Source organism: Gekko japonicus, unplaced genomic scaffold (genome assembly GCF_001447785.1).
Source record: "Gekko japonicus isolate JY-2015 unplaced genomic scaffold, Gekko_japonicus_V1.1 scaffold2167, whole genome shotgun sequence".
In the NCBI taxonomy this organism is placed as follows: domain Eukaryota; kingdom Metazoa; phylum Chordata; class Lepidosauria; order Squamata; family Gekkonidae; genus Gekko; species Gekko japonicus.
Genome location: NW_015173202.1, coordinates 203,451 through 224,569, shown reverse-complemented (window position 1 = coordinate 224,569; position 21,119 = coordinate 203,451). Strand labels below are relative to the sequence as shown.

Below are 21,119 nucleotides of genomic sequence, written 5' to 3'. Positions count from 1 at the left end.
AAAACAAAATCCATCATTTATATTTTGTGAGTCTTAGATTCCAAACCAAAAGAAAAATATAGTGATTAATGGTTGTTAATGCAAAAAAGCTTAATTATGCTTTGGAAATGACTTGTCAGTAACATGGAGGTGATTCTATTCCAAAGGTCACATTTATCAAAACAAATTTGCCCACTGTGAAATGCTACTGTACCTTCTGGCAGCATAGAAAATGCTTATTATTATTTATTTATTTATTATATTATTATTACTAAATTATATAAGTTTGATAAATATTTGTCACACATTTTGTGACTTGAGTTGTCATCACAACTTCAGTGGGTTTGGGTTTTGTTTTTCTTTCTGAGAGGGATTAAATTTGTGTTCACAATAATCCATCATATGTTACACACACATATATAAACGGTGTATGTCATTCCTTTGAGACTGCTCCAGGTACTACACATGACAGTCATAGGTCTTCAAAAATTAGTCTGCCTCAGTCACATTGGAAGTAGGGATGTGACTGAAATTACCAAAGGAGTGGAAAGGCAGTAGGTGCTGAACCACCATCTTTCTCTTCAGAAAGCTTTTCTGCTAGCATGGCTCAATTCCAGTAATGGAAACCAGCTGGTGGAAAAAAGCCTTCTGGAGTAAACTGTGGAGATCAGAGCAATGAGTGAAGAAGGGCTCACTACCCTCTGCCTGGCACCCTTTTAGAGGTTTAAATCATGCTTCCATAACACCCCTAGTTTTAGGTATGACTGGGATGGTCAGCCATAATCATACATAGTTCATGTCTGAATAATTTATTCAGCCTTAAAAGCAGTTTCCTCAACCAAAAGTAAGCTAAATAGAAACAGTGAAAATATTTCACATTATTGCACCCTGTGCTTTTACTAGAAGTAAACATCAACAAAAAAATAAGTTTGCTACAATTTAAATCTGGAAATATAATGTCTAATCCCCATCCCAAATCAATATCTTCCTACATATGGGAGGTACAAGACAATCCATATATCCTATACAAGACATGAACATGCAACATCTTTGGCCTTTTTCTAAGCACCTATCCTTACTTGCTCCCAAGGAACCCACCACACTTACCCAAATCAGATCATGATTCACAAACTAATTATTATAATATAGTGTCCTTGACTTCAGTTGGACTACTTGATGTTAAACAACTGAAGTTCAAGGCACATCCATTAAATGCAATAGAAATATCTTTACCACTAGAAATACATTTATACAGTCAAGAAAAAATTGTCCAAGCTCCAAATAAAAAAGTAATATTTAGCTGCTTTACTACCCTTAAAATACTAATTTGAGTCCATAATATTTGCAGATGTAAATGAATTTTCAGACGTTTCTGGTCTTACCTGCTGGATTCCATAAGTCCAACCCTGTCTGATACGATCCCTTGCCCATACATTATGGGCATTTTCTGCCAGTTTATCAACCATGGCTTCCTGAGAGGGTGTCAGCTTTATACAACTCAAATCCATGGGAGCAGGTTTATATCCACTAGACAACAGGTAACTAACAAAAGGGGAAAACACAAAATTGAGTTTACTTTTATGTATTTTTCTGTAAGTATTTATCAAAGCAACATCATCATTTATAACAATAATCTGTTTATTACAACATAATGTTATTCACTGAATTAGAATGACATATTCATCTCAGTGCACTCAGTAGTTTTCTTGTACAGTTAATTAGCAACACTCTATGACAGTATCATAGCTGAACATCAGTTAACATGATCAGTTAATGCTTCAAAGATATCTCTATATAAGAACAATGGCCAGTGTAGTACCTGTTGGTACTATGGTGCCTGCCAATGGGTTCTCTAGTATCTATTTGCTTTTCTTCAAAGCATCTCTTTCCAGAGCCAGTCCTGGCTTTCCTCTACCTTACTGGAGCTGGAGATGCCTCAGAAGAACCCAGGCAATATCACATGTGTCATCAGGAAACATCCATTTAGTAGCATGTGCCTCCACGATAAGATCCAAAAATTTTTAATACCCCACCCTCCAAACAGCTGTTTTATGACTGACCTCAGATCCTATAGCAACCATTTAGTGGTGGTGCCCACTACCTGTTCTCAAAATTCCCAAAATTCCCAAAGGCTCAATAAGATTGGGAACACCTGCTATATGGTGGGGAATTAGATAAGCTGGTAACCATATCAACGACATACCAGGTAATAGTAAAATCTTGCTGCTAAATGTCAGGTCAGTCACTGTAGAAACCACAGAAGGCTGACCTGGCTAACATGGCATGTATCATGGAGACTTGGCTAGGGAAGGGAGGAGAGGTTAACTTCTTCCAACTGTGTCCCCCAGGGTACTTAATGAAACATCAGCACAGGTCGGGTGAGTGGCGAGGTGGTGTTGCTGTAGTCTTTAAGGACTCTATCCTCCTAGCATGGTGCTTCATCCAGGACACTACCAATTTTAAGACTGCGGACCTAATGTTGGGATTGAAAGACAGGATTGAGATTATCTTGGTGTATCACCCACCATGGTGCCCAACAGTCTCCCTGCCTGAGCTGATCCAGATAGTCTCAGGACTGGTATGGAAGACCCTTAGGCTGGTTGTCCTGGGGGTCTTTAACATTCTTGTCAGGAGCAGCTCGGGATTTCATAGCCTTCCTGACAGCAACAGGATTGTCTGAGGTAATTACTGGTCCTACACTTTGTGCAGGTCACACTCTTAATCTGGTATTTTGTTCTTCGTGGGAAGAGTGTTGTTAAGTCGCTCGCTTAACAAAGTAGTCGGAGAGTGATTCAGCAAGAACACAGCTTTATTCTTCAACTCGAACACAACTCCAACACGGATCAACATCTGATAGCCAGAACAGCCTTTACATTGCAGCTGTCCTGCTTTTAAACATTCCCGGCTAATGTAGCCACACCCACTATACAAATACCAACCAATAAGGTTGTTCACATAAGGACCAATCACGGATGTTCCCGCTCAGGGAGCTTGCTTGAAAGTGATTGGTTAGGTGCTTCCTGGACTAGTAACACGATTGGATGGATTTGGATCCTAGCCCAGGACGAAGCTTTACATTACACTTCAATTAGATGTTTCACAACATATCATGCATTCAAGGCAGCTTTGAATACACTACAAGTGTGATCTGAGGGTGGAGGAACTGATAATAATTTGTCCTACACAGATCATTATCTGCTCAGATTTAGACTTAGATTTTTTTGCCCTCTTGGAAGGAATTGAATTTTGCTGATATGTGCTCTATATATATTACTGTAGGTTTTAAACTTTTAGTTATTTATTGTGTGTTCCTTTCTATTGTAAGCCACCCTGAGCCCTACTCACAGGGAAAGGTGGCATAAAACTTTAATTAAATGAATAAATACATAACTAAATAAATTGCAGAGATACCAAGAATCTGCAGGGGCAGGGATGAGGGATCTATCAAAATAGCCATCTAAGAACCCACAGTCTGTCACATCTGAATTGCTGAGACATCTGACCAAATTTTACATCGTGTTTTATGATCTATGTTGTTGTAATTTGTTGTTTTAAAGTTGTTTTTAATTGTATTAATACCGATGAAACCCACCCTGAGCCTGCTTGCAGGGAGGGCGGGATACAAGTCCAATAAAATAAATAATAAAAAATAAAATATTAAAATGTTTCACCTCCAGAGCCAGAAGGATCTGAATGGCTTTCTGATGACTCAAAGGATTTTCTTGTAGATATGTTCTGGGCTCCTGTCAATACCCTGCTTGACCTCTAGAATGAGGAAATGACATGAGTGACTGACGCCAGTGCTCTCTGAATTGTTAGAGCCCAGGTAGCCCCTTGGTTTACTGAGGAGCTATGGATAATGAAAACATGGGAGATTGCTAGAGTGATAGTTGAGAAAGACTTGGGATGGATTTGATAAGACATGGGTGAAAGCTCACTTTAAAGCAGACTCTGTGGGGGTGATGGTGGCAAAGAAACAACACTTTCCACCACTATTGCATCTGCACAGTGTAGGCCAGTGGAGCACTTTTGGGTGGTCAGAGGCCTGTTGGGATCTGGCGTGAAGGAAAAGGTGGGCTGCTTAATGGCTCAGCGTGACCATTTTGCTCAGAATTTTGCAGATAAATTATCTCCCATCCATTCTAACTTGAACTCCACATTAGCATTGACAGGGTCAGATAGTGCCAGGGTGCCAAACAGTCCAGTGGCTTGGGATATTTTTCACTTTATTCAGTCTGAGGATGTGGACAGGTCCTTGGAGGTTTGATGCCTATCACCTACTTGTATGACCCATGCCCTTCCTGGCGATTTAAATCTGCTGGGGGGGGGGGAGAGACTTGAAACAGACTGTGGTGTATCCACTTCAAAAAAAGCCTACCCTGACCTCAGGAGATCTCAGTAACTATCAACCCATCAGGCAACTGAAAGGTGGCTGGACAATTTCAAGATTTCTTGGATTAGGGAAATGGTTTAGTTTCTTTCCAGTTTGATTTTAAGCCTTGTAATGGGACTGAAACAGCCTTGGTCACCCTGGTGGATGACCTGTTCTGGGAGACGGGACAGAGGGTGTGCAATTCTGTTGATTCTTCTGAACCTCTCAGTGGCTTTCAATACCATCGATCCTGGCATTCTTCTGGCATCCTATAGGACCAACATACCTGAATAATTGCCTACTCCCTTATGTAGCATGGATGGGAATATATAAATTGTAAGGCCTCTCCTTTATAGGTTAAAGTGTCTTTTAGCTGATGCTAGCAGACATGAACATTCGTTTTTATCAAGTTGTTTGGATGGAATAGCTATCTAGCTGTCTGGCAGTTCTAATAGCCCTACAGTGTAGCATTGCTGGTAGAGTGGAGGATGGGCTTATTAATAGATGTATTTGCTTGACTTTTTATTCAAAGTATAGAGTTCATGGTTTTAGCTGTTTAGGGTAAAACTTTGCAGTGTCTGGGTCAACAAAATATCATATAGTCACACCTTTTGCTGTAACTGACCAATGAATGTATGCCTACTCAAATGATGCTCTACCATTTGTAATCATTATGATTTCTGTATGTTATTTTCTGCCTGTGTCATTTTGGGTATAAAATTTCATGTACTTCCTTATGTTGTTCAGAAAGCAGTTAATTTTTTGACAGGCTATTTTGGCCTAACTGTTTTCCAGTATTTCCTTGCAATAAAATACCTAAGAACGTCCTCCTTACTGCAGCTTCAATTGTGTGTTCTTTTTTTTTTCCTTTTGGCTTGGGAACACACAATCAATATTATCAATATTCATAGAACACTTATGAACACACCCAACCACTATAGTCATCTTTGAAGCCCTACTTCAAGTGCCCTCACCTTAGGTGGATAGCAACCAGGGAGAGGGCCCTCTCAGTAGTGGCACCAAAACTGTCTGTCCTCTTATGTGGCCATCTCTCATCAACAGCTGAAGATTTTTTTGTTTCATTTGGTGTTCGCTCAATCATTCCCTCTTTCCTGATTAATGTTTTAGTTGTTATTTTTACGGTTTGGGATGTATTTTGCTTTTGTTATAATTGTTTAATTGTGTGATGGGGAGCTGGTTGGTTTTAATGATTTTAAAACGTGATTTTATTTGTTAGCTGCCTTGGTGCCCCTTGTAACAGCAGAAAGGCAATGAAGAAATTTTGTAAAATAAAAACAAAAGCATAAATAGAAGAATATTTTGCAAGTAGCTAAACTATTGCCCAGTTCTTAATTATAATGTTAATACTTCTTAATGCATTCAGTCTCTGTTAACATGGCATATTTCTATTTATGTGCAGTGCTAATAATAAAGTTCTAATCCAAGGGATATGTGATGCCCAAATGATGGAGGGGTAAGGGTTGCAATTTCTTCTGAACAAATATTTACTTAATGCACATATTCTGCTGAGTTTCATTTATCAACACTTCTGGACATGTATATTTTACACACAAGTACACCGTATTGTACAATTACAAAATCTTTAGTATTCAGAAGTACATCTTTTTAAAAAATACACGTAATTACTGCACATGTTGTCTCTGAGCGAGATAAGATATCCATATGATCAGACAAATAAAATTAAATGTCTGAAGCTCCAACTAAGCCTTGAATATGAATCAAATTAAACTGAGATTGTGGAGGATATACAGGCAAATGTGGACCATTTGTATTCAAATTCAGTAGAAGTCCAGCATAAACTCAATTAACATTATTATTCTACTATTTCATGGGCTTATTAAGTATGTGCTTCATTGTGAATGTAAAAACAGAGAAAAAGAAAAATGGGAAAAATTATTTGGCCCCACAGTTGTTAAGTTATGAAGGCAGTCTCTTTAAGAAGCCTCACTAGATGATGCTTAACTTTCTTACTGTTCTCTCTCACACTGTCACTTGACTAGGGCAAGATTTATGCCTCTCTTAGTCAGGATTATCAGCATAAATATGGCCTCATGGACTTCTCCAGAGTATTACATTTAGAGAGACTGGGGGAGGGGGCACTGGGGGGCAGCTGTCAGTGATGGCGTAACTTCCCATTTGAGAAAAACCTAGAAGTGATGTCATACTCCTCTAGGAGTCACCAGAAACTCCATGGTAAAACCAGAAGTGACATCACTCCATTGGCTCTTGTTTTTTTTTTTCTCCCACTGCTATTTGACATTGGGAAACAAAAGAAGGGGACAGGTGCCCCCACCAGAGGACTGACAACCCTAATTACAGTTAAACAAGATTTTTACTTCCATGACCTCCCTCCCTTACATCAGAGTGTTTTCTATAACTTTTTGGCTAACTGCTCAAGAAAAAAGGAAGCAAATATCTGATATTATATATTGCATTTTGATATACAGATCAAGTTAAGACATATTTTCTACATCTCAAACTTATGATTTTATTTATAACCTCATCAATATATATATTTCTCAACTGTAGATACTTAATTCTGCAGCTTGGGGCCACACAGATAGAAACCACAAAAACAGGGGGTTAAAAAATCCAAACCAGACCACTGCCGCACTGGGGTGGGCGGAAGATGACCAGGCACCTTCTCTTCCCCCACTCATGGAATCAGTAGAGCTGGAGGCAGGCAGGTTTGCAAGGATAACAGGGAGCCTCCTTCACATCACCAGCTTTTATCTGCTGCTAGCCTTCGAGCTGGAAGAGGCTGGGTGGGTAAGAAGCGGATGGGCCTCCTTGCCCACCCAACCTTCCTCCAGCATAGTCGTCTCATTCTTAGTGGCTAGCAATCAAATGGAACGTTTGGCTGAGGTGGCTGCTTTGGAGACAGGTGGGTGAGAAGGAGCCTCCACACCCACCTGCCCACCTCAAGTGCTATTGCCTCAGTCACCCCCCAAAAAACTTTATTATTGGTTGCTGACTGCTGAGACTTAGGCAACTAGAGATGGTTGGGTGGGTGAGCAGGCTCCTTCTCAGACACTTGCCCACCTCCAATGCCATCAACTTAGTCTTAGAAATCAGCAGCTGAGGGGAAAATCTGGAGAGGCAGCTGAGACAACAGCACTAGAGGAGGGCAGGTGGGTGAGTAGGAGTAGATAGAGCCAAAGGGAGGGCCGATGGGAAGAATGGCAAGGACAGGGGAGAGTGAGCAGACAGAGTGGTGAGGAGCAGGGTAAGTGGGCAGAATGGTGAGTGGTAAGCAAAGTAGTAAAAAGGTGGTGGTGGGCAGAGAGGTGAGGAGAGTGAACAGAATGGCGAGGCGGAATGTTAAGGAGAGGAGCGGGTAAGCAGAGATTAGAATGAGAAAAGAGGGTGCAGCAGGAGAATGAGGAAGAAGGGGGAAGAAGGAGTATCAACAGAAAAACATGAGAGGAGCAGGTGAGAGGAAAGGGTAGAGAAAGTTGGCTGTCAGATGTCAGAAGCTAGAGGACAAAAAAGGACCACTGGGGAAATTTTCCTGTGAATTTTTCCTGTCCCCATTGGTTTATATATAACTTTTGATGGTGCTATACAAGCATTCTTACTTTGATGTCACAACAACCTTAGGAGGTACAGATGGTAATAATCCACACAATGAACCCATGTCTAAACATCTGTTTTCTGATTTTAAAACTTACTTCTTCGGAAGTTTTAGCTTCTTTACTTTTTCTTCAGCATGCTCATCTGCAATTCCAACATGACAACCTAATGCCAATAAGGTTCTAGAGAGAGAGAAAATCAGTAACAGCTCTTAGAGACACACAGTATGCCACAAGGCAGAGATATAACTGGCATGGAGAGGGTATTTGCAAGACTCACAACTTCCTAGAATTCATAGAGAGAAGACTGGAAATACCCATTTAATCTTGTTTCTAAAATACATCACTCATTGTGAAGTTCTCAGTCCTGAAACTGTAAAAATCTGAGAGTGTATTTTACAACTTACACCTTAATAAAACAATTATATATACATATTTGAATCACTGATATATATATCCTGCAATGCACAAAAAATAAATAAGATTTTCCTAAAGAAAACTCTTCTAAACAGATGCAAATGCAAACACCAAGCTGATTATTCACCTAAATCAATTAAAAGTTGAGGAGGCCCAGAATTTCATGTCTTATTTAAATAAAGGGTTTCCAGCAATTCATATTAAGAAATTCTGAAAGCATGCTAAACTGCAGCAGTGTTTCCCAAATGCAACAGATACAGGTGCATCTACAGCTCCTGCTAGAAAATGGTAATAAGCAAAGGTGCTTTGGAAGCTATTACTACAGTAACCAGCATAGGGGTCCCAAATCCCCCCGGGGGGCGGAATTCCCCCCGATTTCGAGCCCTGATTCCCGCTCCCGCGGAATCGGGCCCGGGGAAAACCCCACCCCAGCGCGTGCGTCACCCGGAAGTGACGTCACACTCTGGAGGCGGGGCGACGCCATTTGAGGAGAAAACTCTTTGTTTTCCCCTCAAATGGCGTCGCCCCGCCCCCAGCGTGTGACATCACTTCCGGGTGACGCGTGGGCGCACATGAAGAGGATGCCGTCCGGGAGCCCCCCGCTCCCGGACGAATTTCATTTGGCAACCCTAAACCAGCAGCACAAGATCTGTATGACAACACTGATTAATACAGTCTATCACAACAAATGGACACTTTACTAGCCCTATATAAAGCAAACTTTCATATAAGAGTTCATATTCACAAGTCTACTTACACACTTACTTCAAAATAAAAAGAAGCATTGTTTACTTAAAAGAGTAATAGATTTATTGAAGCAATAAAACCATAAACATTCATGGGCTGGAGGCCACTTCATCGGCTGCAATGAGGAAAACAGTCAATGTAATATATACACAGCTGAAAGCAAGAATAAAAACATTCTGAAAATGGATTAAACTTACTTCAGTGTTTCTAATGACATTTGGAGATTATAATTTCGTTCTTGTTCTGGCAACTTTGCAAACTCTACCAAACATGGGTGCTGTCGCTTGTTGTCATCTCTAACCTGCAAGATGAAAAAAGACTGAGCTTCAGAAGTATACTTAAAAAAGTGAAACAATCTGTCTACTGAAAAGACTACTGAAACGACATTAAAAATAAAGTCACATTTATACAGTACAAGCGGGGACTCGCAATAGCCACATTGGGATCCCTTCCCCGTTTTAACTTTATTCCTCCTGTGTGGTTACTGCCAGCTAGGAGAGGGAATGGGTTCCCCCAAGAGTATCATGGCTCCCCCTCACTGTTGCAGCCACTGCTACTGGGCTGCCACACTCCCTCCCATCCCCTGCCATCAATCTTGGAGAGCCCAGCATGGCTCCAGGTCTCCACTTCTGAGCCCACGGCAGCTCCCAAAGCCCCTCCACCTTCAATGCTTCTGCTGCTCAGACACTGCACTCCTTCCTCCCACTCATGCCATCAATCTTGGAGAGCCCAGTGTAGCTCCAGGCCTCTGCTGCAGAGCCCATGGGGCTTCCACGTGGGAGAGTCCCATTCCCTCCCCCCACTTTCTCTCCAGTGTGGCCCCTGGCCTCTTCTGCAGCTGCTACCAACCTGGCACAGCCCCCGGCCTGTCCTACAGCCACCATGAGCCTGGAAGTAAAGGCCTGGAGCCATGCTGGGCTCTCCAAGAGCATTGCCAGAGGGTGAACGTTTTTGGCAGCAGAAGCCTTGAAAGCAGAGGGGCCTCTGCTGCCAAGCCAATGGGACTTGCACTGGAGGACGTCCCATCTCCTCCACCCACTTTCTGTCCAGCACTGTCCCTGGCCACTCCTGCAGCTGCCACTGGGCCTGGCACAGCCCCCAGCCTCTCCTGCAGCCATCTCTGGGCCAGCGCAGCCTCCAGCCTACTTCACTGCTTCTGCCAGGCCCACTGCAGCCCCCAGGATGCTTTGCCAGTGCCACAGAACAAAAGTAGTAAGGAGTATTTTATCGAGGGATTTTTTAAAAAACATGTAATTTTTTAACTTTTAATATTTTTCTGCAAACTTAGGTGGTCATCCAAATTTGCAGAAAAACCTGTTCAGTGCAAGTGTGGCCCCAATCTGCAGATTTAGATATCCACAGATAGGGGGTACACTTGGGAAATAGATATATAGAGGATAATCCCCATTAATGAAAGGCTAATAGAGTGTATCTTCAGTAAAATTATAAAAATAGTTAAGAAACAATCACAAGTACTTTTATACTCAGTAAGAAAAAAGTGTATTTTGAAAATAAATTATGAAGAATAACATTTAATATTCAGCTTAAAATAGATCCTTAAATTCATCCTTAAATTTCAGGTGCCATACCATATAACGCTAAAATACTACACGTTTAATGCTGGGACAGATTGTTTCACTGTAATGTGTTACGAAACTAAAATGGATATGTAGTGGACATATGATGGCTGCTCAACACATAATACATACATATATTATGTAGTTTCCTAAGGTTTTCCTCAACAGCTGGATCTTTTAACTATAGATGCCAGGAACTGAATCTGGGGACTTCTTGTATGATATAACACTGAGATGATGCAGGCTTCTCCTCTTTGAAAATACAAATGCAGTTCTTCTTTACAACTATTAGATGATTTTCTAAATATATAGACACATTTTAGTATGGAGAAGATCTTGACGACTTATTCTACATTAATAACATGGAAGCTCTTCTGTAAACTGAGGAAGTGTCAAACTCATTTGTTACGAGGGCCGGATCTGACATAAATGTCATTTTGTCGGGCCAGGCCATGTGTGCCATAAAATGCAATACCAGGTACCAGAGATATAAACTGTATAAAGGCCAGGAGCTGGTAAGCTCCAAGTTGTTGTATCCTCACTGCCCCGAACAGTCTCCTGTTCCCTCCCTTGTATTAGTTGCTCGCAGGCTGCATAAGAGCCCTGGATGGGCCAGTTCCAACCCCGGGCCTTATGTTTGACACCCCTGTATCAGAACTACAAAATTTAAAAGGTACATACCGGACCATACTGCCAGCCAAGTTCAATTTTATTCATGACCCAAATTTCATGGATATTCTCAGCTAGTTTTTCTCTAATTCTTTCCAGATGTGGAGGCAACACAATCTAAAGATAAAAGCATGAGAATCTGTTAGAAACAAAATGGTATGAAAGACAATAAAGCAAAAATTAAGTAAACATTAGTATTAGATGGAGTGAAATAAACTGTTTAGCCTGGAGAGGAGACGACTGAGAGGTGATATGATAACCATCTTCAAGTATTTGAGTGGCTGTCATATAGAGGATAGTACAGAGGTGTTTTCTGTTGCCCCAGAACCAACAGGTTGAAGTTAAATCAAAACAGTTTTCGGCTAAACATTAGGAAGAACTTCCTGACAGAGCAGTTCCTCAGTGGAACAGGCTTCCTCGGGAGGTGGTGAGCTCTCCTTTTTTGGAGGTTTTCAAACAGATGCTAGATGGCTATCTGACAGCAATGCGGATTCTGTGAACTTGGGCAGATCATGAGAGGGAGGGCACTGAGGGTTGCCTCAGTGTTTAGTTCTTGTGGTCCATTCTTACATGCCCAGGGAAATGCTGATTGCCACTTTGGGGTCAGGAAGCATTTGTTCTCCAGGCTGGTTTGGCCAGGGATCCTGGAGGTTTTTTGTCATCTTCTGGGCATGGAACAGTGGTCACTGTGGGTGTGGAGGGATAGGTATTTGTGAATTTCCTGCATTGTGCAGGAGGTTGGACTAGATGACCCTGGAGCCCCCACTGGTGGACCTCCTGATGGCACCTGGTATTTCTGGCCACTGTGTGACACAGAGTGTTGGACTGGATGGGCCTTTGGCCTGATCCAACATTGGCGTCTCTTATGTTCTTATGTCCCATCCAGCTCTATGATTCTATGAATCATGTTGTGAGAAAGCTGATGTATTCTTCTTTAATAAAGGTTCAAAACACAAGAACACATGTGCTGGGAGTTCTGTGCTTCCCAAGTACATGAGAACCCAACTCTGATCAGGAGTATAACATACATGGAAAAGGGTCTTCATTCTCTCCTACCCCCAGTGCTGTTTTCCTGAACTGAAATGGCACAGAGAGCCACTATTTCCTCTGCTGGAAAACTTATGTGTAGCCATCAATACACATAAGTTTTCCAATGGATAAAATAGCAGCTTCCTCAAGCCATTTCAGGTTATGAAAACAAAATTAAGGATGGGGGAGGACGAAGCCCCTTCACCAGTGTGCCATGTTCTTGGTTGGAATCAGGCTCCAGCAAACCTGTAAAACATATAACTCTTAGCACACATATAAGTCAAAATACTGATGCTGGACATTCCAACTTGGTATTGTGTGAATCAGCATTCGGTAAAGCTGAACCGAAAAACCGCTGAAAAATGCCTTTTCAGCATTTTTCAGGTATTCAGCATACTGAATCAGATTCCCGATCTGAATCGGTTGCCAAATATTGAATGCTGACACCACCAAAAATGACTCCATTCCTGCCTTGGCTGCTGAGAGAGCCAGGGTTAGAGATTGTGTGGCTGGCTTCTGCTTTGGCCACTGCTCTGAGCCTGCTTTCCTGCTGTTGACTATTGGACTACTTTGGATCAAGATCCATCCTGCTTGCTGGACAACAGAAAAAGACTGAAGACATCACTGGTTTAACTTATTAGGGCCACTTTTTAAAAAAAAACCGAAACCAACTTTTCTTATTTTGTTGTGGGCTGGTGGGTTTGGAGCCTGGGTGGTGGTGGGGGTGGGTAGGCCTCTGGGCCCTAGGGCCTCTTAGGCCTCTTCCTGGGTTTTTTTTGGGGGGGAGGGTCTTCTAGTTTGTGGTTTTGTTGCCAGCCTGTTGCTTGCACTTTAAAAGTTCATTTTTTGTTTTTTGTTTTTACTGTGCTTGATATTTTCTGGGTTGTTGGGTTTGTGTGGTGGTGGGGTTACTGACTAGACCTTCTGCCTGGGGCCAAGGCACTCTGTTTTTGGTTCTTCTGTTTTGTGGTTCTGTTGCCTTTTAGCAGTTTAAATTTTTAAAGTTGTTTTATTGTGTTTATTGTTATTGTTGGGGGGTGACTGAATCTCTCTGACTAGGCCCTTCTGTCTGGTCACTGTTTTTTTTTTCTGTTTTGTGGTTCTGTTGCCAATCCATTTCAGCAGTTTAAGTTTTTGTTTTATTGTGTTTTGTATTCCTGGGGACTTTGGAGTTTTTTAAGGGAGTGGGATCACTGCTCTGTGTGTGTGGGAGTGGGATCACTGCTCTGCTGCATTGTTAAATAGGCTTTTAATAAAGGTTTCAGGAATTTTTAACTAATATTTTTAAATAAATTTCAGCATAGGGATTTAGCCGTTCTACCTTTAACTAGGCCAGTGCTAGAAGGACTAAAAGAGGCCAGGTTTGTCTTCAGCTCATAAAAAAAAAGAGGCATAGGTAGCATATATCAATTTTTCAAAAAGTAGTCAGGGAGAGTCAGTGTAGGAATTCACCACTAGTTCTAAAAAAAAAAACCAAGAAAAAAAGAAAACCCAAACTGAAGCAAGGGTAGGTTAGGCTCTACTGAAAGAAACAAAAACCTAGTTTTTTGGGGTGGGAGAATTTATAAAAAGGTGTGAGGCTGTTTTAGGGCCAGGTTGTAGTGCAGGTAAATTAGGTGCCTAATATGCTCCCCCACAAGTTAGACTGAGTTTGGCCCAGGACAACATGAGCAGCAGGAAGAGAACACAGAGGGGCCCTGGGGGCAAGGTGAAGGAGAAGGCTAGAGGGGTGGAGGGGAGGGGGGAAGGCTGTGGTTTCACACACACACACACACACACACACCTTTGCACAGGACTGCACCAGAGCCGCCTGGCACCTCTCTGACCTCTGGTCGAGTGGTGCAATGAAGAGACCACGTGTGGTCCTCTTCCCTAAGGCTGCTTCTGGGGTGGCCCCAGCAGAGGTGCCTGCAGGTGCTGGCATTGGGCAGGTGTCTGCTGCTCAGGCAGTCCTTCCACAAGCCATTACTGCTGGGGGGCAGCAGCAGGAGGAGGGGCAGCAAGAGCTATCTTTGGGGTCGATCTTTGTGGACATTTCTCTGTCTCCAGAGATAACTCCATGGACTATAGAGGCACTGGAGGAGAAGCTGGCTGGCCAGCCTACTGCTCTGGTTCCTCTAGGCCCCAGCAGGCCTTCTGAGGAACAGAAGGGGCTGGGAGAGGCAGAAGAGGAAGAGATAGAGGTGCACCCCAAGGTGCTGCCATCTCACCCCCTTCCCCCTGCTCAGCCAGCTCTTCCTGCCTCCTCAAGACATGATGTGTCTGACCCGAGCTCCTCACAGGAGTCAGCTCCAGGGGTGGCCCATGGCTGCTGGTCAGCATGGCTGCCCCTTCACCTCTGAAGTCTGGAAGCACTTCCAGGTGATGAAGAATCCCCACTTCGCACAGTGCCAGCTGTGTAGGGCCCGGATTACTTGAGGGAAGGACATCAACCATCTCTCGACTTCTGGGCTGCATACCCATCTGAAGAAGCACCACCAGGTGGTGCTTCTTTGGGGGGGAAAGGCTGCTGCTGGGGTGCCTGGAGGCGAGTCATCCTGTGACCACCTCCAGTGCTGTCCCTGAGGGTTCCGCAGTAGGTTATGGGGCAGGGACGCCAAACATCTCTGATGGAGATGCTTGGTGGTGTTGGCACTAGAGTGCTGGGGGAGGAAACAGCAGGGTAGCAAGAGGGTCACTTCCCTCATTGCTGAAATGCTTGCTTTAGATGGGCAGCTGGAACACTTGGTGGAGCAGGAGAGAGTCCTGACTGCCCTGATCTCTCAGAGCAGGGTCATTCAGGAAGAGAGCCAGCTCAACCAATAGGACTGGTTGACCATCTCTCAATTTGTGGAAGTTCTTAAACCCTTTAAGAGCTACACAGAAATGCTCTCTCTGACACGGCCCTGGTCATCCCCATGATCCACACGGCTCATGAGGACTTGGCCTCGTTTCTAGAGCCAGCTGCAGGATGTGCAAACATGCTTCCAGCAGTGTGCACATTGGTGAGAAGGCTGCAAGATAGACTTAAGGACTGCTTTCACTCTATCCTCCAGCAGAAGATCTACATACTGGCGACCATGTGTGACCCACGCATCAAGGGCAAGATCGCCAAGTGGGCCAACAAGGTCACTAAATGGCAAGACGAGCTCTCCCAGCGAGTTGAGCACATGCGGGCCAAGAGGGGCACATTGGCATGAGCTGAGGGAGAGGGGGTACAAGCAGCTCCACTAGTGTTCATCCCCCACCTCCCCTGTTAGCAGCATCCCCCCACAGATCCCACCACAATGACTGTTGAGATGGCAGTCATTGAGCAAATCCTTGGCTCCTCTTCTGGGAGCAGCAGGCACATGAGAGAGAACACAGCAGCTGCGGTGGTGAGGGAGTACCTTTCAGAACCCTATGGGTCACAGGCAACCTGTCCACTGAGCTACTGGGCCATGAAGGAGGCGGTCTGGCCGGACCTCTCTGTTGTGGCCCAGAAGCTCCTCTCATGCCCTCCGATGAGTGTGCAGAGTGAGCGCATTTTTTCTCCATGTGACAACATTGTCTGCTCGCATTGCTCATGCCTGCTCCCTTGGTCAGTTGAGCAGCTGGTCTTCCTGAAGGTCAACTTGTCAGTGTTCCGCTACCCGGTCCTGGACTTTGAGGGTGACTGAAATGAGCACGCATACTTCTGCTTGCATACCCTCTTAGTCTGTGCTGGGAAGCTGGTTGCAAAATGCTCTTCCCATAATTAAAACAAGAGAGGCAATGGAGAAGTAGCAGCCAGGGCCGTTAACCATTTTGATTGGCACAGAAATGCCTCACCAATCCTCCCATCCATTCCACCTGCAGTAGAAATACCTCCACAGAACACTGGTAGCCATGCAGCACAGGGTGATGTTGAGGGTGATGCATGTGCACACATAAGTTACATTACCAGACACCCCAAACCAAAATCGCATGCTGAAATAAAAACAGCAGTACAAACACAGTTCTCCATCTTGATGAAGATGAACAAGGTAGAGTAGAAAAGCTGCCAAGCAGCCAGACAGAAACCAGCAGAACCCACAGAAGCACCATGAATGAAAAAATCTTGTGATGCAGGGTGGCTGCCGCACCTAGGCTAAGCCTCCTCCACCGAGGCATGATGGCTGGTGTACTGCTGCTGAGAGAGGAGGATCAGTAGACAGACACGACCCCCTCCCTCTCACTTTCTGAGGCATTACTGAGGCAGGGCTTCTCTGTATTTGTTGTGTGATTCTGTGTTGAAGTTGATATCAGTTGAGCTGGCATTTGCCACAATGGCACTGGGTTCAGCTTTGGCAATGGGTTCTGTTGATAGGTTGGTACTGGCTGCTAGCACTAGAACGTTGTCCTGGTTCTGCTGCTGGCCTTGCAAACATGCCCCCTCACACCACACCACAACTCACAGTTTCTACTACAGAGATTCTCTGGAAGAAACTGCTGGGCTGTTGGTTTTATATCTCCCTGCCTTTTCCCCCTTCCATAGGAAACAATGGAGGATTGGGGGAACCCTCTTTGGATGCCCCTAGAATTGGACCCCCTGGTCCAATCTTTTCAAAACTTGGGGATTCTTTTGGGGAGATGCGCCAGCAGCTACAGTACAAATTTGGCACCTCTACCTCAAACCCCTCCCCCCCAGCCCAGGGAATACTCCATAGGATATAATAGAGGCAAATATATCCGGGAATACCGAATATTTTCAGATACCAATACAATACTGGTATTGGTATTCGGGTATATTCAGGAATACCAGGAAAAAATTGGCTTTATTATACTCAAATCCAAAAAACCCCTGAATTTCCCCCCCCCTGCACACCTTTTGTCTTAGTACTACACTGTGGTAGATGAATTTTGCTCTAACATTTAGATAGTTTTAGTCTTTTAGATGATGGAGCGATACAGGAAAACGGCTTCAGAAACAGCATCAAAAACATGGAAAATAGAATATTTCAAGCCCCTTAAACTGAATACCATTTCATTGATGTAATGCACATGGAAGGTACTGAAGTGTTCTCTTGAAATCAGATTAAGAAGCAAAGATTAAATTGCAAGTTTAGGAACAAAAAAAGGCAAAAAAGCTTAGGTACAACAGATGGTTGCCCCACGAAGCCTAGAGTTGACCATCAGTACTGAGACTACCTGGCCTATTCAAAATTCTCCAGAATAGAGTCTGAGCCTCTACAGGACCAGCATGGGAGGAAACGACCCTGGAAAAGTCCCTACTTCCACCTGACCTGGGCTCCACCCCCAAAGGAGGGAGGAAGAGGCAATGTTCCTGCCCAGCCCCTGGCCCCACCCAGTAAAAGGAAGGAGGGGAGGAGGACGAGTATGCCTGCCAGCTTGATGGGTTCTGCCTCTCCCTTGTTAGGCAAGTCATGCAAGGGCAAGCAGGTGCTGCCTTCTCCTTGACCAGGCAGGGCCAGGCGAGCCACCCAAGGGATGGCCAGGCACTGCCTTTTCCTCACTGAGTGAGAACTGTGTGAGTGCTACTTGGGCAACTGCCTCCCTCTCACTGTGCAAGGGCTGGGCAGGCACCAGGCTCTGTGCAAATGCCAGGTGGCCCCACCTCTTCCTCACTGTGCTACAGCTGTGTGAGGGCTGGGAGAGTGCCTGCTTCCCCTCCGCTGTATGGGGGCCAGTGGCCACCTCCTCTCCCTCACCATATTAGTCCCTTGTGACCACGCTTCCCCCTCACTGTGCCAGTGCTGTCTGAACATGGGGGGCATCACCTCCTTGCCTTCTGAGGGCCAGGGGCAGTCCATTTGCCACTGGGCTGTGCTGGCTGTGGGGGTGGGGTGGGGGGTGGGGAAGGTCATCAGACCACCAGTGGACATAATGGCCAGTCACCCTGAGCCCTCTTTGAAACTATCCGTGCCTCCACAACCCATGTATTCAGAAAGGCCAAAGTTAAATCCAATGTTGTATGTACATGTTGTTTCATAACATCCTCGGTGTTCACAGCACCCTTCCCAGAATGTATTCAAATTATACAATCATAATATGAAGGGAGGTATTAGTGTTCATATAGACGCCAACGCAGGAATCATATTTCTGTGCAGATAATCAAAGTGCTGCTTGACATACTCAGGTTTATTTACCTGACTGGTATCTACAGGTACTGGAGTGAAAGCCGCTTGTGACAAAGAGATATTCGGACCCAACAAGTCTCTCGTGCAGCCACGGTCTTGTTTATATTCTCTGCTGTGTTCCACTTTCAACTTCTCCTTTGGCAGAATTGCTTCAAAACAAGGAGCATACCCTGGAGGTGGAAGGAATTTAAATTCCCCATGGCGGCCTCCAAGCAAAAAATGTACCCTACAAGACAACAATTTAAAGAATTCTGATCCCTGAGAAACACTCTTATGTAACTTCATAGTCATACTTAAGTTACGTAGATATGCTGCATTTATTTCAAAGTAAATTTGTTCTAATATGTTGTCGAAGGCTTCCTGAGTAGATATAAATTACCTGCCTACCATTTTTCTTCTCACCTTGACACAGAGAGTACTCCATCTTTCTGTGTTATACCTCTGAGGATGCCAGAGCTGCTGGTGCAATGTCAGTTCCTACAATGCCAAGACCATGGCCATACAGCCCAGAAAATCTACAACAACTAATAAATTTGTTCTGTCTCATGGTGATTGCTGCTTTCTTGCTTACCTGTGCTGAACTACTTCTACCTATTTCCCAGTTCCATTTAGGTTATTAGTTTTAAACCTTTAAAATGATACATTTCCCCCTTTAAAATGCTAGCAACAAAGCATTTTGCCTACTTTTTGAACAGCAAATCTGAGCTCTCTATGTATCTAAAGATTTTCAAAAATAATAACATAAGCAAGATATTTACAACTATGGTTCAGTTCCAAAACCTAGACTGAGCAGACTTAATTATTACATACATGTACATGTAAATAACTATGCAGAAAATTGCCTGCAGGACTCCCTTCTAACTCTCATTCTGCATTCTTTGAGTAAGCCCTGTGCATAGAAGTGAGATGCCAAAGTTAAATTAATCGGAAAGCAGGAAAGCAAATTATTTAACATATTAACTAAAATAATAGGCTCAAAGAAAACTTCAGCAGGCACTAACTTTATCCCTGCAGAGAAGCTGACAACTGGAAAGAAAAGGCCATCTGTGTTGAAATTCTCAAACATCCCCTGAACTGGCTGCCCATTTATCCGGAATGAAATGCTTGGAGCACTCAGATCAAGGCAACAGCTGATAACATCATCAGTCCTTAGCAGATGCTGGTAAGGAGAATTGACGCACCTTGCTACACAACCTAAATATAATTAGAACAAAGACTGAGGGTTAAATAAGAAAAAAAATCACAAAACTGTCAAAGCATCAACACAGATGATGACAAAAATTTATCAGGAAAAGCAATGCTATTTTCAAATATGCCATTTTATTTTAAATAGAAGGTTCCCTATAAAGTGTTTTCATTTTCAAAAGAACTTTAAGGTATCTGGACTGTCTTACCTGACCACAGATGAAGTCCATCAAAACTGTAAGAGTATAGGTCATCTCCAACACCATTACCTCCCCATTCTTCACCTCCCACAGGGTACGGTGAATAACCTTCTGTTGAAGCCCATCCCACGCGAAGGTGAGTAGCTTCTGCTGTTGTAAATGGCTCCATGTGGTCTACCATTAGCTCATAATACCATTTCCGGTACTGAGCAGAGCCTTCACTGATTCCAAGAAAAATATTGGGTCTCATGCTGAATAGAAGCAGAAAATACATTAAAAATGTATCAGAAAATCAGAGTTACACTAAGCTGCTTTTAAAACTTTTATTTTATGGTAGTTGCACATAGTCGCCTAGTCTGAATATCATTATAAAAACTACTAAAGTTACTGCATTTTTTAAAAAAATCATACAAGCAGAAAGAGATAACCAAATGGACTACATATTATTGTAATCAGAAAATTGACTTGCTATGCAGTTCCTTTTTGGTCAGCAAACAAGAGAGCAGGCAGGTTCACTTCTCCTTTGGAAGAAGGTAGGACTGAATGATAGAGATTTGATAATAATGGCACACCTCCTCGATACATTTTGTATAGTACCTCCTTTTTGTGAATAAAGTAAGACATCCTGATCCAAACATGATTGTACAAAAGCTAGATCTTCAGCAATACTGACTGAAGTAGAATGCAACCATTTACACTTGCACCAATGTTGGAACACTTTTCCAGATATTTCATACATGTTATTGGAGGAGAGGATGACAAGATGCTAAGGGCTTTTACCATTTTTTGTCAGTTCACCTGCAGGAGTGCCACTTCTCAATCTCCAGGTGAACGATCACAGTCAAGCTGGATTTGGGTTGAATACCAGATCCCAAACCAGCAGATACGAGGAATCTGAGAATAGGCATGGGTTCAAGACTCTTCACAGCCATTATCTTGGAGAACCACAGACAATGGTACACACTGTATCTTTCTCACTCAATGTCTCCAACAAAATGTGATCAAAGTTTTCCAGATAGGAGTAGATGTGCATACCTTCCTTCCTGAAATATGCTATCATGGTTACTTTCAGTTTTGTGAATACCCTGGGGACAGATAACAGCCCAAGTGGAAGAGTTTCATACTGAAATTCCTTCCATAAAAGAATTGTATGACGCAACTGGGTGCCAGTAGATTTTAAACTTCCAGGTAAGACTAAGAACATAAGAGAAGCCAATGTTGGATCAGCCCAATGGCCCATCTAGTCCAACGCTCTGTCACACAGTGGCCAAAAA

The 21,119-nt window shown here is 43.5% G+C and overlaps 1 protein-coding gene across 1 annotated transcript in view; it reads right to left on the bottom strand.

The window, feature by feature from the left end:
- LOC107120023 (ryanodine receptor 2-like) overlaps positions 1-21,119 on the bottom strand; it is a gene marked incomplete at both ends in the record, with an annotated part of 282,869 nt that overhangs the window by 91,624 nt on the left and 170,126 nt on the right. The window contains 7 exons of the mRNA XM_015422666.1: positions 1,362-1,521; positions 8,044-8,127; positions 9,306-9,409; positions 11,367-11,471; positions 18,470-18,686; positions 19,462-19,654; positions 19,855-20,096. Of these exons, the coding sequence (XP_015278152.1) occupies positions 1,362-1,521; positions 8,044-8,127; positions 9,306-9,409; positions 11,367-11,471; positions 18,470-18,686; positions 19,462-19,654; positions 19,855-20,096 (1,105 nt within the window). The remainder of the gene's footprint in view (positions 1-1,361; positions 1,522-8,043; positions 8,128-9,305; positions 9,410-11,366; positions 11,472-18,469; positions 18,687-19,461; positions 19,655-19,854; positions 20,097-21,119) is intronic.